At 39.9% G+C, this 18,117-nt stretch overlaps 2 protein-coding genes across 2 annotated transcripts; both read right to left on the bottom strand.

Moving 5' to 3' along the window:
- Positions 1-100: 100 nt before the first annotated feature.
- On the bottom strand, positions 101-4,118 carry LOC146362161 (L-selectin). The gene is made up of 8 exons (XM_084922382.1): positions 4,091-4,118; positions 3,581-3,976; positions 3,027-3,131; positions 2,196-2,375; positions 976-1,155; positions 660-749; positions 541-562; positions 101-421 (listed from the first exon to the last, which is right to left on the bottom strand). Exons 1-8 carry the CDS (start codon positions 4,116-4,118, stop codon positions 379-381), a joined length of 1,044 nt encoding a protein of 347 aa, XP_084778508.1. The 3' UTR covers positions 101-378.
- A 3,005-nt stretch (positions 4,119-7,123) lies between these two features.
- On the bottom strand, positions 7,124-15,398 carry LOC146362160 (P-selectin-like). Its single transcript, XM_084922381.1, has 19 exons — positions 15,308-15,398; positions 14,568-14,972; positions 14,315-14,419; positions 14,027-14,218; positions 13,727-13,912; positions 13,419-13,607; positions 12,332-12,517; positions 12,015-12,221; positions 11,710-11,889; positions 11,357-11,542; positions 11,040-11,246; positions 10,735-10,914; positions 10,382-10,567; positions 10,065-10,271; positions 9,768-9,947; positions 8,679-8,864; positions 8,350-8,556; positions 7,214-7,587; positions 7,124-7,132 (listed from the first exon to the last, which is right to left on the bottom strand). Coding segments are annotated over exons 1-19 (3,573 nt in total). The 5' UTR covers positions 15,309-15,398.
- Positions 15,399-18,117: the final 2,719 nt, after the last annotated feature.

The following is an 18,117-nucleotide window of genomic DNA, read 5'->3' as shown; positions in this document are numbered from 1 at the left end:
GTTTCACTCCAACCACTCACAGCACTCTGCACACATGCATGCACACATCCAAAGATAATTAAATATTCACAAAAAGACATGCAGACACAGTCACTAAAACATTATTTTTATTCACATTTACATTTCAAAGCAATTTACAAGAATGCGGCACACATGTCTGAACCATACCATGATGACAAACCATCGAATATACACAATTACATAATTTATAAGTATGCAACATATCAAATGTAACTTTTACAACATATTAGGTAAAAGCCTTAGCTGACTGATATTTGCATCAGCATCCAATGCATGATGCAAGGAGACCAATTTCCTCAATCTCTAAGTGAACTGTCTTGGTGTCAAATATATTCTAATTAAGACGTGGGACGTTGTTTACGGTTGTGTATCACAGGGTGGACTTCCTTCTTCGGGCAGCCTGTGCAGGACAGAACAATGTTCTTAGATTTTTCCCCCAAATTCTTTGAATACTAAGTTAGCAAAGGCTGTGAGAAAGGGTGGAGCAGCTTAAGACAAACGTATAATTTCAACACTGACCTTTCTTGGGAAAGTTTCTTTCCTGTGAGAAACAGAGAAATGGATTACTTTTGAGGGGTGTTGCAATAAGATTGCACTGAATCTTTTATTTCTATAGAGAGTAGTTGAGAATGACTGACTTTGTCTGTGTTTTATGCAACAAAAACAGATGCAGCAGAAGGTAGAGAGGGCTCCACATCCAGCTAAAGCCAGCAAAGCCTGTTTATAGCCTGGAAGAGAGGGGAAAGCAATTTTTACCATTCAGTTATATATTATAGCACATCATTCATGTACATGTCAAAGCTACTGCTTTCCATCAAAATGATTTAGCATGAGTTACTGGAAGCACAGTTCTTATGGCAAAGAAACTATAAAAACCATACATGAAATGGCCGGCCGCCATATTTCATGTTTAACAACATTTTACAAACATTTACATGATTTTTTTGAAATTACTTGTACAAGTAGGTCTTGGGCCACTCCAGACTCTGGTCTCTCCACAAGTGACGGCTGGTGAGCCAATCACGAGGAAGCCAGGGTCACACTTAAAATGACAGGTTGTCTTGAATGTCTGATTTCCTCTGGAGCAGTTATGGGATCCATTATAAGTTTGAGGCAGAGGGGGACACTCCACAGCTGAAGGCACAAACAGGTTATACAACATCTTACAGTATGTTATAATACATTTTAAAGCACTGTACTTTATTTTTATTTATTTATTTTTTTTATACTTTATTTTTATTTATTTTTAGGAACAGGAACATTAACATTTACACAGACACAGCAAGGGAAAAAGGTAAACAACTAACTAGAAGTAAAAATAATAATATAAATAAGATAAATAAACAAATAATAAAAAATAATGGAGGGAGGGGTTCACCCAGGGCTATGGGAAGTTACTAAAATGTAGTTTTTCCACTTGGAGACACACCGTGCATCTTCACCCCCATACCTACGTCTATCTACATACTCACACACACTTTCAAGTATCTACATACACATCTACATATACATACATAATACATATCTACATGTGCACACATGCATACTCATGCATGTATACCCTTTGACATATTTTTGTGCATGTCTATACAAGTGTCCATTCAGCATCATAAGCTATTAAGACCAGTCGAGCACCAGAAAATCAGATTAAATGAAAACAGAATGGGAAGGGAATGAATAAGATCCTTTCCCTACATTATTCACAACCCTTTCACATACTCGAAAACCATTTTGACCAATATCTTTGAAATTTGTCTTTACAGAGAAAAGGTAATCTTTTCCATTTCACAAATCTCTTTTACTATGGCTGACCACTCTCCAACCGTTGGTGGGTCCTTGTCCAGCCATCTTCTAGTTATTGCTTTTTTTTACTTGCTGCCGGGAATATTTTAAAAAGGTGTTTATCTTTCGTATTCATCTCAACTGGTACATTTCCCAAATATATTGTAGCAAAGCAAAACTCAATCTCAAAACCCATGACTTTTTTAATCCTCATTAGTATTTCGGCCCAATAAGTGTACTTATTTTAATGTGATATTACAGTTTGGTATTACTACCGCTCTAATCAGTGGTAACAGTAACTTAAAATGCTTCACTGGAAGCACAGCTCTTATGAAAACAAACCTGTGTATTTTCAAGAACCTTTAAACTTTTAGATGATTTCACGAAATTACCTGCACAAGTAAGTCTCGGCCCACTCCAGTCCCCAGTGTCTTCACAAGTGACAACTGACGAGCCATTTATGAAGAAGCCAGGGTGACACTTTAATCGACAGGTCGTGTTGAAGGTTTGATTTCCTCCTGAGCAGCTATAGTATCCATTATAAGGCTCAGAGAGAGGGAGGCATTCCACAGCTAAGGACACAAACAAGTTACGCAACATCTTGTAATGATTTATAAAACATTTCAAAGCAAACATGCTGGTGCATGCACATTTTAATGTTATATAAGAATGTGGATAATGAGTCGCTGAAAACAGAATAAGTGTAGCAGTTAAACTAAATCTTTTTTGAAGTATTTACTTCTATATCTAATTGTACGTAAAGTGGGGAACCACTCAGGACAAAACCTGGGTTCCAGTTAAATCGACATGTTGTGTTGAATGTTTGATTTTCTCTTGAGTGGCTTTAGTATCTGTTCTCAAGCTGAGGAAAATCCACAGCTGAGGGCACAAACAGGTATGCAGGGCATCATGTAATGTCTTGTAACAGGTTTGTAATATGAAAATAACACATTTGAAAGCATTTATATTGTGTTTTTGTGTTCATACTGATGTAGGCTTAATAATGATAATTTCAGTTTTTGAAGAAAAACAACATGAGTCACTTATATATGTAGAGCATAAAAAATTGTGCATATCTTAAAGTGTGTGTGTCGGAATATACAACTCGGTTACGATTACTTGTTTCCTCCGTGCAAGTATGCCTACACATTGTTTCACACATTACTAATAACTGTAAATGGCAACTATTTATGCATTATAATAAATAACACTAAATTGCTCACCTGTTTGGCACCTGTCTCCCTTAAAACCACGTTCACAGAGGCAAGTTGTACTGTTGATGGCCTCCTGGCATCTTCCTCTTTCACAGGATGATTCATTGCACTGGGCTTTTAAGAAAAAGCACACCAATATAAGGTCACTTATCATTATAAAACCTTCACAGCTTTTCTTTGTATAGAAGACACTTTATTTCTTTTTTAATAATTGATATTAAAAAAATTAGTTTTAAGACAAGACATGTTATCCTGAAGATGTTAGAAAAGTTAAACAATGCAAACAAAAAATATCTGACATTACTGTAATGGTGCATAGCACATTAAAATAATATGTAAACAAAAATACAACAATTTACATCAATAACAAATAAAAATAATATTTTAAACAAATATTATGAACATGTAAAAACTATTCTGAAATCAAGATTAAAGGAAATCAGCAATGCTTTTTCATGAAAATATAAAGTTATGATATAGCAAAAAGAAAAAAAAATCAACAAAGCAGAATTAAAAATGTGGTAAAAACTGTACAGGAAATACTATATGACAGGTTTACGTACTTTTAAAACACGCTGCATATTTTAATTTGCTACATTTCTCATCGTTCCACTTCCCTCGATTTTCTCCTGTGTTAGTGTAGATCTCTACACAAAACTCTGTTGCATGGACATTATTTGGTTCATTTGGTGCCCATGAATTGTTACCAATCCACGTGCTGTTATTCCCAATCCAAATCCAGCTTTCATTCATATGATTTCTAGTGATTCCAATCCAGAAATATGGGGAGCTTCTTTTCTGTGGCAGGATGGAGACCAGATAATCATTCTCCGCTTGGTTTTGGATGACCACCATGTCTGTGAAATAATTCTGGCACCACTCTCTGGCCTGGGTCCAGTTCATTGTCTCGTTTGAGTAGTGATACGTCCAGCACAGAGTAGTCTCAGCCAAGCAACTACCTGAAAATGTTCAGAACAGCTTTTAATGTGATAATTAATAAAGTTTTCTGACACGTGTCAGCCGGTCTTTGCCCAGCAGCCACACATTTCACTGGAACTGGAATTAAAACTTACCAAAGATGAGGATTAATGTCCACTTCATCTTCAAAGAGCAATTTACTGTCTGTACAACTGGGGGGAAAAAGAGTATATTTTCAAAAGTACTAATGAATATCACCACAGAGAGTTGCTGAATAAGAAAATTGTGACTTACCCAGAATTAATATTATAATATTGTCCTTTGAACTGTTTGACACAAACTTCTACATAAGTTAAATCCCTGTTTTTTCTGATCAACTCAAACATAAAACAAAAAGCGTTACAGCAGAAAAATGTAAAGTTTGTTAGACGAAACTAAGGACCAGTGACAGGCTTTTATATGTTCTCGTTTGCCATTCAGAGCAACATTATCATACAATAACTGGATGTTTTCTTTTCAGGCTGAATGCATGTAATGAATGATTTACTGAATATTTTAATGACTTTAACAATCCTTTAGGGAAACCCCACCTATTTCTAGTAAAGGTGGTTTCAGGGGCAGATTTTAATGAAGGTGCTTACTCATAGAGGTTGGACTACAGCCTTTGAAACACTTTTTAGTGTTTAAATAGGAATTTTTAAGCCTTTCATTTGTGGCTAGAATGAGTGCTTTCTTGTCTGTTTTCAAAAACACATCTTCTCCATATCCTGACATATTGATGTAATGGAAACTCTTTTTAACGGCAGTGTCCTTCGAGACAACTTTAGATTTATGAAAGATGCGAGATGTGAGTTCCTGTCCAACTAAAGTAAAAGAGACTGAATTTTTTTAAACAATGAACTCTGGGAGAGAAAAAAAGAATACCTAGGAATATAATTGTTCCTTCTTTGAATACCGCTCACTTTTATATGTTTATTCTGCTTTGTCATGAACTTTATGATGGAAAGGTCGATGTTTTGGCAAGAGATCTGGGAATTTTTCAAAACACATCCTTCCTCAACCCCTGAAAAAAACCCAGAAGGTTGTAGAAGGTCATGGCTGAAACTGGGAAAATAGATTGGTTTATGATAGAAATCATGAGTCGATCTATGAAGGCTGGCTCCACAGGAGGCTATTACACACCCCACTACTACACATCCTGCTTGGCTAAGCATTCCTACCAGTGTGGTGACACTGACACAACTGGCTGAACTTTTTTATTAGTCCTCCGTATATTTTTATCAAATGAATATCAGAACATTTCCGAACATAGAAAACAGCAGATAAAAAACATCAAATTTGAAGTGTTACAGTAACAAAGTCAAAAAATAGAACACACACACAAACTCAGCTATCATGACAGGACGGGCAGATGATGATAAATGCAGAGGAGGAAAAGCAATTACTGGATCAGTTAGGTGTAGTAGGGAGCGCTCAGGGCACTCATTACCAACAAACTGTAGAGTTTGGGATGCACACACACACACACACACACATCACCTTATTCAATTCAATTCAATTCAATAAAACTTTATTGATCCTGAAGGTTGACCCCGAAGGAAATTGGGTTAAGGCTGCCGACCTTTGCCAGCGCCGACTTACCCTTCTGACCATACATACATTACACAAACATCACATGGGGAAGACAGGTCAGAGAGGTATAACAATGGAAAATGCACCACATGAGGAAAGATAAGGAGAAAAAAAAAGAACTCCCCCCAGACTGAGCTCCAACAGGGAGATCAGTTTGGGAACAGAAAAAAACACCTCTGCACATAGCACATGAAAAAAACTCTAAATACGCCAAAGAAACACATGACAAGCAACAGGGGTGGGTAAAGGGTGAGAGACAGCCGATTTAGACAGTACATCCGGGCCTGCAGCCTGTCCTCTGGTCTCCTTGATCCACCGTCAGCATCGGAAGGGAATAAGCGTCGAAGGCGTTTGGAAAGGGAGGGGGGATGAGTGTGTGCATATCAGTGTATATGTGTGTGTGTGCGTGTCCAGAGTTCAGCTGAGACAGTGTCCTTCGCCCTGCTAGGCTAAGTAAACAGTCTTCCAGCCAACCCAGGTGGCCTTGCATGGAATGGGAAGGAACAGTCTAAACACAGTCGTTATCAGGGTGTTTTGTTCAGCTCCAGCCTTGAGGCCGCAGCTGGTGCCGAGAGGGTATCCGCATGAAGTGATGGTGGTTTTTACTTTAGTGCGAACAACTCATATGAATTTCAAAGCTGTTCTAACAGTCCAACACTGGTCTCTCAATCTCCCGTTGGAGAGCCGCGAGCTTTCTATGATGTTATCCAAACTTGCGTTCCGTGATGTTGTCGTTCTTTTTGCTCAAAGAGCAGGTTCTGAGAACTCACGACCGCAGTGCACTTCCCCAAGATGTGATCGAATTTGCGCTCAAAGGTGTTATTCGAGCTAGCCACTCCAGATGTAATCCAGTTTTTCACTCAGAGGTCTTGTTCTGAGTATTCACGGCAGCCGTGCGTTCTCCAAGATCTTCTCCGTGCTGCACTCAATGAGCCCATTTTGAGAAACTCACGCCTCGTCCCATCATTTCAATCCCAGCGGGCAGCCTTGTCGGGGTTTGAACAGCCGGTTCCGCTTCCTTAATTCCTCGATAAGCCAGGGCCAAGCCAGCTCCGATCCTCCAGAACCCTGTTATCATGGTTCCGAATAGGTAGATATCTTCAGCAGTCAGGCTCACCTGAGCCCAGACTTCTCGTTGAGAAGGGCTGTCAATTGTATTCAGAGACCAGTTGATCAAATCCATAATTCCTCTTTTAGGTTTTAGAGAACAGAATGTGAAAGAGTGTTCAGGGAAAAGTAAGTAAAAACACAAGACAAGGACATAAGAGGCTAAGCAGGGAAGCTAAGGGAGAGGAGGAGGAGGAGAGGAGAAAAGTGCGACCGCCTTCGTCAAGAGCAAGAGCAGAGCAGTTTTATACTTAGTAAAGTTAAAGAATAATACTTTTTTAAGAAAATAAATATTACATGAATTCTATATCAAATTATTTGCTGCTATGCACTACAATGATAATTTACACATAATGCGTAAAACCATCTGTAGTTTTCTATTATAGCACGTTTTTGCTATATTAGGCTGTCAATACTGTTCTTGGAAACTCTGTGGAGGAGCCTCTATGTCAGAGATGCTGTAATAAAAGAGAAAAGAGGAAAAATCAGAAAACCTCAAAAGACACACACGATTTAAACGAGGTAAATTCTTTTCTAACCTGTTCAAACTTGTTTGATTCCTTCAGTTTTTTAAAGATCCACATAGCCATAGGCACACCAGATAGGAAGGCAATCCCTCCTGTGGCTACACCAGCAGTAACTGCTGCAACTGGAGCAGGAGCTGTGGAAACACGGTGAAATGTGAATAGTGTGAACTTTTGCTTTTCCCTTTTATCTGTTGTTTCTTCTTTACCTTGACAGGTGGGTTTCTCTGCAGTCCAGTTGCCATGATGATCACATTTCAGCAGCTCAGGTCCTTCTAATGAGTAGCCTTGGTCACAGGTGAAGGAGCACTGAGAGTTGTAAACTGACTCAGTGCTGGAGCAACTGATGTGACCGTTTTCAGGAGCCTCAAGCAACAAACATGTAACAGCTGTTGTAAAGGACAGGAAGATGTCACATATTTTATAAAATTACTTAAAAGTCCCATGACAAGTAAATAGTGTTTGCAATAAATAAATATTGATATAATTAGTCTTTCAGACCTTTGCATGTAGGTATGTTTTTATTCCACTGTCCGTCCTCAGAACACTTGATGGTGTTTGCTCCCTGCAGTTCAAAACCTTCTTCACAGCTGAAGCTGCAGGTGGAGTTTGGTCGCAGTTCAGTCACAGATTCACTGCACTGCATGATGAGGGGAGCTTCTCTCTCTGGATTCTGGCATAGGATGGCTGACACAGAAAAATGTGTATTTTATTGAATGTGTCCTCATTGTATAGAAGATGGGTGGGTTATAGAGAGGGAGCTATAAAAACATTATTAAATGTGAATAATGTGAAGCTTTTATATCTCAAATTTGTTGTTTGTTTTAATCCGTTGTTTTTTGTTATTTTTTTACCTTGACAGGTGGGTTTCTCTGCAGTCCAGTTGCCATGATGATCACATGTCAGCAGCTCAGGTCCTTCTAATGAGTAGCCTTGGTCACAGGTGAAGGAGCACTGAGAGTTGTAAACTGACTCAGTGCTGGAGCAACTGATGTGACCGTTTTCAGGAGCCTCAAGCAGGGGGCATCGAACAGCTGTTGTAAAGGACAGGAAGATATCACTTTCATGTGAAACCACTGCTCGTAAAGGTCTGAACATGCAAATGAAGTTGTGAACAACAAGTAATCCAAGTAAAATGGGTTCACATGTACCTGTGCAGGTTGGTGATCTGGAGGTCCATTGGCCTGGATGTGTACACTCCATGCTGTGTGCACCTTGCAGCTCATGTCCTTCATCACATGTAAAATGACAAACCATGCCAAGTGGATGGGGTGTGTCATGACTAAGAAATGAAGACAGAGAAGGGCTGCAGCTTATCTGCCCATTTGTTGGGACCTCTGGAGCAGGACATCCTTTTGCTACAAAAGAGAAACAGAAGGAGATCAATAAAATATATCATAGTTAAAGAGACTTAAAAGAAAAGTGCTACAATGGGTAAACACTGTTTGTAGTAAATATTGATATAATTAGTCTTTCAGACCTTTGCATGTAGGTATGTTTTTATTCCACTGTCCGTCCTCAGAACACTTGATGGTGTTTGCTCCCTGCAGTTCAAAACCTTCTTCACAGTTGAAGCTGCAGGTGGAGTTTGGTCGCAGTTCAGTCTCAGATTCACTGCACTGCATGATGAGGGGAGCTTCTCTCTCTGGATTCTGGCAAAGGATGGCTGACACAGAAAAATGTGTATTTTATTGAATGTGTCCTCATTATATATCAGAATCAGGCTACTTTAATAATCCCTAAGGAAATTACGTGGGTTACAGTTGCTCCAAGACAGTAACAGTAACAGACTAAACTATTTAAAAATACAATATGTAACAGAGTTTACAAATTTAAGAAATAGCATTAATAAATACAATCACTGAATTATAAATATCAAGAATATTACAGGGGTGGAATATATATAACTGACATTTAACTCTAACCTGTAAACTTTGTCATTTGCTATTTTATTTGCTATTTTACTGAGCGTGCGCAAAAAGGGTGTAGCTATTGCAGTTCCACAGTGTATTAGATGGAAGAGTTGTACAAGGAGATGGCCACAGGCAGGAATGATTTCCTGTGTCGTTCAGTGGAGTCTTTGGTAATCTCAGTCTCTCACTAAATGTGCTCTGGTGACTAGCCAGGACGTCATGGAGTGGGTGGAAGGTATTATTCAGCATTGTCCTTATCTTGGACAACATCCGCCTCTCAGACACCACCCTAAGGGAGTCCAGCTCCATCCTCACAACATTACTGGCCTTGCAGATCAGTTTTTTTAGTATGTTGGCATCTGCGACCCTCAACCTGCTGCCCCAGCATGCAACAGCATAGAGGATGGCACTGGCCACAACAGTCTCATAGAAAGTTCTAAACATTGTCCGACAGATGTTGAAAGACCTCCGACCCCCCAGAAAATAGAGACAACTCTGGCCCTTCCTGTAAAGTGTAGTGGTGTTTTAACCTAGTCCAGTTTATTGTCTAAGTGTACTCCAAGGTATTAATAGTTCTCCACAATGTCCACATTATATAGAAAATTTTTCTTTTCCCCTTTGATCTGTTTTTGTTTTGTTTTTTTTTTGTTTTTTACCTTGACAGGTGGGTTTCTCTGCAGTCCAGTTGCCATGATGACCACATGTCAGCAGCTCAGGTCCTTCTAATGAGTAGCCTTGGTCACAGGTGAAGGAGCACTGAGAGTTGTAAACTGACTCAGTGCTGGAGCAACTGATGTGACCGTTTTCAGGAGCCTCAAGCAACAAACATGTAACAGCTGTTGTAAAGGACAGGAAGATATCACTTTCATGTGAAACCACTGGCCGTAAAGGTCTGCACATGCAAATGAAATTGTGAACAACAAGTAATCCAAGTAAAATGGGTTCACATGTACCTGTGCAGGTTGGTGATCTGGAGGTCCATTGGCCTGGATGTGTACACTCCATGCTGTGTGCACCTTGCAGCTCATGTCCTTCATCACATGTAAAATGACAAACCATGCCAAGTGGATGGGGTGTGTCATGACTAAGAAATGAAGACAGAGAAGGGCTGCAGCTTATCTGACCATTTGTTGGGACCTCTGGAGCAGGACATCCTTTTGCTACAAAAGGGAACAGAGGAAAATATTATTAATATGTCATGACATAATCAATCAAAAAAACTCGAGTAACACTGTTTGTAGTAAATATTGATATAATTAGTCTTTCAGACCTTTGCATGTAGGTATGTTTTTATTCCACTGTCCGTCCTCAGAACACTTGATGGTGTTTGCTCCCTGCAGTTCAAAACCTTCTTCACAGCTGAAGCTGCAGGTGGAGTTTGGTCGCAGTTCAGTCTCAGATTCACTGCACTGCATGATGAGGGGAGCTTCTCTCTCTGGATTCTGGCAAAGGATGGCTGACACAGAAAAATGTGTATTTTGTTGAACGTGTCCTCATGATATAGAAGATGGGTGGGTTATAGAGAGGGAGCTATAAAAACATTATTAAATGTGAATAATGTGAAGCTTTTAAATCTCAAATTTGTTGTTTGTTTTAATCCGTTGTTTTTTGTTATTTTTTTACTTTGACAGGTGGGTTTCTCTGCAGTCCAGTTGCCATGATGATCACATGTCAGCAGCTCAGGTCCTTCTAATGAGTAGCCTTGGTCACAGGTGAAGGAGCACTGAGAGTTGTAAACTGACTCAGTGCTGGAGCAACTGATGTGACCGTTTTCAGGAGCCTCAAGCAACAAACATGTAACAGCTGTTGTAAAGGAAAGGAAGATATTGCATATTGAAAAAGTGATCTCACCTGTGCTCGTAAGATTCTGAACATACAAATGAAGTTGTGAACAACAAGTAATCCAAGTAAAATGGGTTCACATGTACCTGTGCAGGTTGGTGATCTGGAGGTCCATTGGCCTGGATGTGTACACTCCATGCTGTGTGCACCTTGCAGCTCATGTCCTTCATCACATGTAAAATGACAAACCATGCCAAGTGGATGGGGTGTGTCATGACTAAGAAATGAAGACAGAGAAGGGCTGCAGCTTATCTGACCATTTGTTGGGACCTCTGGAGCAGGACATCCTTTTGCTACAAAAGGGAACAGAGGAAAATATTATTAATATGTCATGACATAATCAATCAAAAAAACTCGAGTAACACTGTTTGTAGTAAATATTGATATAATTAGTCTTTCAGACCTTTGCATGTAGGTATGTTTTTATTCCACTGTCCGTCCTCAGAACACTTGATGGTGTTTGCTCCCTGCAGTTCAAAACCTTCTTCACAGCTGAAGCTGCAGGTGGAGTTTGGTCGCAGTTCAGTCTCAGATTCACTGCACTGCATGATGAGGGGAGCTTCTCTCTCTGGATTCTGGCAAAGGATGGCTGACACAGAAAAATGTGTATTTTGTTGAACGTGTCCTCATGATATAGAAGATGGGTGGGTTATAGAGAGGGAGCTATAAAAACATTATTAAATGTGAATAATGTGAAGCTTTTAAATCTCAAATTTGTTGTTTGTTTTAATCCGTTGTTTTTTGTTATTTTTTTACTTTGACAGGTGGGTTTCTCTGCAGTCCAGTTGCCATGATGATCACATGTCAGCAGCTCAGGTCCTTCTAATGAGTAGCCTTGGTCACAGGTGAAGGAGCACTGAGAGTTGTAAACTGACTCAGTGCTGGAGCAACTGATGTGACCGTTTTCAGGAGCCTCAAGCAACAAACATGTAACAGCTGTTGTAAAGGAAAGGAAGATATTGCATATTGAAAAAGTGATCTCACCTGTGCTCGTAAGATTCTGAACATACAAATGAAGTTGTGAACAACAAGTAATCCAAGTAAAATGGGTTCACATGTACCTGTGCAGGTTGGTGATCTGGAGGTCCATTGGCCTGGATGTGTACACTCCATGCTGTGTGCACCTTGCAGCTCATGTCCTTCATCACATGTAAAATGACAAACCATGCCAAGTGGATGGGGTGTGTCATGACTAAGAAATGAAGACAGAGAAGGGCTGCAGCTTATCTGACCATTTGTTGGGACCTCTGGAGCAGGACATCCTTTTGCTACAAAAGGGAACAGAGGAAAATATTATTAATATGTCATGACATAATCAATCAAAAAAACTCGAGTAACACTGTTTGTAGTAAATATTGATATAATTAGTCTTTCAGACCTTTGCATGTAGGTATGTTTTTATTCCACTGTCCGTCCTCAGAACACTTGATGGTGTTTGCTCCCTGCAGTTCAAAACCTTCTTCACAGCTGAAGCTGCAGGTGGAGTTTGGTCGCAGTTCAGTCTCAGATTCACTGCACTGCATGATGAGGGGAGCTTCTCTCTCTGGATTCTGGCAAAGGATGGCTGACACAGAAAAATGTGTATTTTGTTGAACGTGTCCTCATGATATAGAAGATGGGTGGGTTATAGAGAGGGAGCTATAAAAACATTATTAAATGTGAATAATGTGAAGCTTTTAAATCTCAAATTTGTTGTTTGTTTTAATCCGTTGTTTTTTGTTATTTTTTTACTTTGACAGGTGGGTTTCTCTGCAGTCCAGTTGCCATGATGATCACATGTCAGCAGCTCAGGTCCTTCTAATGAGTAGCCTTGGTCACAGGTGAAGGAGCACTGAGAGTTGTAAACTGACTCAGTGCTGGAGCAACTGATGTGACCGTTTTCAGGAGCCTCAAGCAACAAACATGTAACAGCTGTTGTAAAGGAAAGGAAGATATTGCATATTGAAAAAGTGATCTCACCTGTGCTCGTAAGATTCTGAACATACAAATGAAGTTGTGAACAACAAGTAATCCAAGTAAAATGGGTTCACATGTACCTGTGCAGGTTGGTGATCTGGAGGTCCATTGGCCTGGATGTGTACACTCCATGCTGTGTGCACCTTGCAGCTCATGTCCTTCATCACATGTAAAATTACAAACCATGCCAAGTGGATGGGGTGTGTCATGACTAAGAAATGAAGACAGAGAAGGGCTGCAGCTTATCTGACCATTTGTTGGGACCTCTGGAGCAGGACATCCTTTTGCTAAAACAAAGAAAAAGAAAGAAAGAAAGAAAATTAATCAGTAACATATAAGAACACAGACACTGTTAAAATTGCTATGATGAGAGAAAGGTGTTTGCAATAAATACTGATACAACTAGGCTTTCAGATGAATGATGGCTGACACAGAAAAATGTGTATTTTATTGAACGTGTCCTCATGATATAGAAGATGGGTGGGTTATACTTTTCATGTTCCTCTTACCTTCACAGTGAGGAATCTGCTGATTCCATGCACCTCCTGATGTGCAGGTCACTCTACTGGCTCCCACTAAATGGTAACCTTGGTCACAACTGAAGCTGCAGGTGTTTTTGTAGCTGAACCTCATATCAGCATCTTCTCCACAGCTGACAAAGCCATTTGTCAAGTTTTGCAGCGCAGGGCACTGAACAGCTACAAAAGAGAGAGGCAACAGAAGGAGTTACATTAAAGCTTTTTATTATAATAATGCAAATCATCCTCCAAATAACAAAAACTACACAATAATGAAAGGTAAAAACATGTGGCCGTACCAACACAGTATGGCTGGGATCCATTCCAATTTGCTGATGATTCACATTGCAGAGATGGAGATCCAGACAGTACATAACCTTCATCACAGGTAAAAGTACAGGTGGACTGATAGCTGAATGAGCCCAGAGGATCGGAGCATTTCATGGATCCATGTGTAGGCTCTGACATCTTCTCACACTGAATCACTGTAGACAACAGAGGGGAAAAAAACATCAGTCCATGACTCCATCACTGTGTAGTAAATAGTATAATTACAAAAAAAAGTAGCAACATTACGAGCTATTAGTACTTAAACTCACATTCACATGTGGGGGTCTTTTCTGACCATTTTCCTGACCCCGTGCACCTCAGAGGAGTCTGCACACTCAGCTTGTATCCTTCCTCACAGGAATACTGACACAAGGAGTCATAGGAGAAACTGCCATACTTGTGAGAGCAATTTACATGTCCTTTATCTGGCACAATCACCTCACTTTTGTTACACTGCACAACTGACAACAAATAAAACAACAACACACAGTTGGATATTAAATCCTTTACATAACTTAAAATATGTATTTAAACTACGCTATCAGATTTTTTCTCACCTTGGTCACACTTGTGTCCAAAAAAACCTTCGAAGCAATCACATTTGTGGCTGTTGATGGTTTCAACACACTCTCCGTGGAAACAGGAGTCAATCTTACAAGCCGCTGGAAAAAGCAGAGGTACCGCTATAAAGGTTGGTAAATATACTAAAACAATATGTCAGAAAAATCATTTTTAACTTTTAGATCACCTATTAAAGAACAGCAACACAGCAGCAAAAATTAGTTTTTCAAGAGTGTGATTTTTGCTCACCTGTGTAGCACAGAGCAGTCTTTCTTTTACCACATCTCTCGTCATTCCACTTGCCTGGTTCTTTATCTCTTTTAATGTACATCTCCACACAATCCTCATGCATGCCTGTGTTTTTGTCACCCTCGTTATTGTTCGGTTCTCCTTTTGCCCAGTTGGTTGCTTCTTCTGTCAGAGGCTTGTTGGTTCCTACCCAGGTCCAGACATTATTAATCCTACGAATCCCAATCCAGTAGTAGCCATTTTTCTTGGGCAGCCAGTTATTAAGATGCTCAAGCTCCTCCTGGTTCTGGATGGCCACCATGTCTGTGTAGTGCTCCTGGCACCAGCTTCGTGCATCATCCCATGTCATTGCGTTGTCCGAGTAGAAGTAAGACCAAGACTCTACACTAGTCCACATGCACAGCACTTAAATAGAGACAGTGACATATAGTAGATGTAAATGGGGAGAAAATGAGAGATTTAAAAAAAAAAATTCTATTTACTAATTTGCTCTCTAATGAGTGTTTTTAGTATTGGGTGCCTTTGTCCCTCCTGTATATATTCTTCATCCTGTATAAATTTCTCTTATTTGTTGTTTATTTTTGCTGTCTTACTATTTATATTTTATTCCTGCACACTTGGTGTGGAGCACCCACAATTTTGTCATACATGTACAGAGAACACAGGGCTATTCTATTCTATCTGGTTCTAAAACTTTTTATTGAGACACTCAAGGCTCTTCTGGCAATAAATTTACATACTTGAGCAAATAACAGCGAAGTTGATCCATGAGGCAGAGCTCTTATATCCATGGGTTAGTCCAAAGAAGGAATCCTGTAAAAAATCATTTAAAGGTGCATTAAATTAAAACCAAATTAATTTACATTAAAATGAATAATATTTAAATTGATATCCCTTCCACTCACCATTTTAAATGATATGCCTGATAACCTCCAGAAGGCACTTGATTCTCTAGCTTTCAGCCTTAGTATGTGTAGGGATGATTCTCTGCGTTATGCACTGGATTTCCAGGTTTTATACGCTTCTCTAGTGTCATTCAGGAAACCTGGAAGGTTTCCATGGAATCCCCCCCAATACTGCTCCATTCCACAAAAGGCTTTAAAAACATTTCCTGCACAAAAGCATTGGCTGGTCGTTCTCAGTACTGAACTCCCAGGTTGACTTTTAGGGTGAGATGGGGCTTACTTGGCTCTGCAACAATGCAGCTAATAGCGATCTGCTCCTCATGGGGTGACAAATGGGGTGACTGCATGTTCATGCTACTCCCACTGAAATTGTTGTGTTTCTAAGCTAGACACTGTGTAACTATGATAAACAGTCAAAACTATTTTTTTAAACTTCGACATCTGAAATATTAGTTTTTAAAAATTATCAGTTTCCTGTTGCCGTACATTAATGTAGAGGAAGAGAATAGCTCCAAGGTCTGCTGGCTTGATAGATGAGTTGGGGTGTGCCCACCAACAGAAAGCCAAAAAAGCAGGAAAAGATTAGACCTTTAGACCCAAACAGATAAAAACAGTGGTTAGAGCCTTGATCTGGATGGGGAAAGGTTTGCATGGAATTGCCGAAGATGAAAATAAAAAGAAAATATATTAATTTGAGAAAGAGGTCGGTTCTTTGGTTCAGGTTTATAAAAATATATATACATACACACTACAAAAGTCAAAAGTTTGGACACACCATCTCATTTTAATAGTTTTTCTTTATTTTCACTACTTTCTACATTGTATTTACATACTGAAATCAAATATATGAAGTAAGATATATAGAATTATGCAGCAAAGAAAAAAATCTATAAATAACTCCAAATATGTCTTATATTTTAGATTCCTGAAAGTCTTTGTTGACAGCGCTTCAAACCTTTTGCCTTTTCTCAATGAGCTTCATGATGTAGTGACCTGAAATGCTTTTAACTTCACAGGTGTGTCTTGTCAGGGTTCATTTGTGGAATTTCTTGCCTTCTTAATGGGGTTTGGACCATCAGTTGTCTTGTGCAGAAGTCAGGTTGGTACACAGCTGACAGCTCTATTTGAAAAGTCGGAATTCGTATTATGACAAGAACCAATCAGCTAATGAAGAGAAATGACAGTCCATCATTATTTTAAGAACTGGAGGTCAGTCAGTCATTTGAATATGTCCCCAAGTGCAGTCGCAAACAGTGTGACACAGAAAAGGTGAACGGATGGTCTCTACATGCATGGTTCCCACCGTGAAGCATGGAGGAGTGATGTTGTAGGGGTGGTATGGTGGTGACACTGTTGGGGATTAATTCAAAATTAAAGGCAAAAAGAACCAGCGTGGCTCCCACAGCATCCTGCAGCAACATGCAATCCCATCCAGTTTGCGTTTCGTTAGACCATCATTTATTTTTTAACAGGACAATGACCCCAAATACACCTCCTGGCTGTGTAAGGGCTATCTGACCAAGAAGGAGAGTGATGGAGTGCTGCGCAAGATGGCCTGGCCTCCTCAGTCACCTGACCTAAGCTCAATCAAGAAGGTTTGGGATGAGATGGAGCGCAGAAGGAAGGCAAAAGGGCCAACAAGTGCTCAGCATCTCTGGGAACTCCTTCAAGACTGTCGGAAAACCATTTCAGGTGACGACCTCATGAAGCTCATCGAGAGAATGCCAAGAGTGTGCAAAGCAGTAATCAAATCAAAGGGTGGCTATTTTGAAGAATCTAAAATATAAAACTTTGTGAAATGGATATAAATTTCCGCTACCAGAGAATGGACTGGGGGAGTGGGAGAACATCAAGAGCTGTTATTTTTTAATGTGTTCCAGTTTACGAAAGACAGCATATCACTTTTTGTGGCACATAAAAAGACAAACTAAGAATAAAAAGTTAGTAATGTTTGTGCGGTTAGTGGTTTGTGCAACTCAGAAATATAACAACAATCCTTGGAAACTAGAATGACGCTGACAGTTGTATTTTCACGTGGTTTCCATACAGTATGCAATAACACTAAAGGACTAATGTTTGCACAAGATTGTAATTTACAACCAAAAAGTAATAAATGCTAAAATAACAGTCAGGAAAGAGCTCCGGGAAAGGAAAAGGTGTAGCAGACAGATTCTTTCTTGTTACTGCATTTATTTCTCAGTGTTCCACTTGGTTATGTCTCTCTTGGGGTGATTGTGGCTCAAGAGCTGGGAGTTCGCCTTGTAATTGGAAGGTTGCCGGTTCGAGCCCCGGCTTGGACAGTCTCTGTCGTTGTGTCCTTGGGCAAGACACTTCACCCGTTGCCTACTGGTGGTGGTCAGAGGGCCCGGTGGCGCCAGTGTCCGGCAGCCTCACCTCTGTCAGTGCGCCCCAGGGCAGCTGTGGCTACAATGTAGCTGCCATCACCAGTGTGTGAATGGGTGGATGACTGGATGTGTAAAGCGCTTTGGGGTCCTTAGGGACTAGTAAAGCGCTATACAAATACAGGCCATTTATCTCTTCCTTGCAATGTATGTTATCTGGGTATGTTATCTGGCTCTGCAGGTACCCAGTTTGGAACCTCATTAGGTGCATTCTGATGATGACGTATCTGATATCCTCATGTT

This window comes from Perissodus microlepis, chromosome 23, assembly GCF_051167445.1.
Source record: "Perissodus microlepis isolate ML-2025 ecotype Zambia chromosome 23, ASM5116744v1, whole genome shotgun sequence".
In the NCBI taxonomy this organism is placed as follows: Eukaryota; Metazoa; Chordata; class Actinopteri; order Cichliformes; family Cichlidae; genus Perissodus; species Perissodus microlepis.
This window is presented reverse-complemented; position numbering and strand designations above follow the sequence as displayed.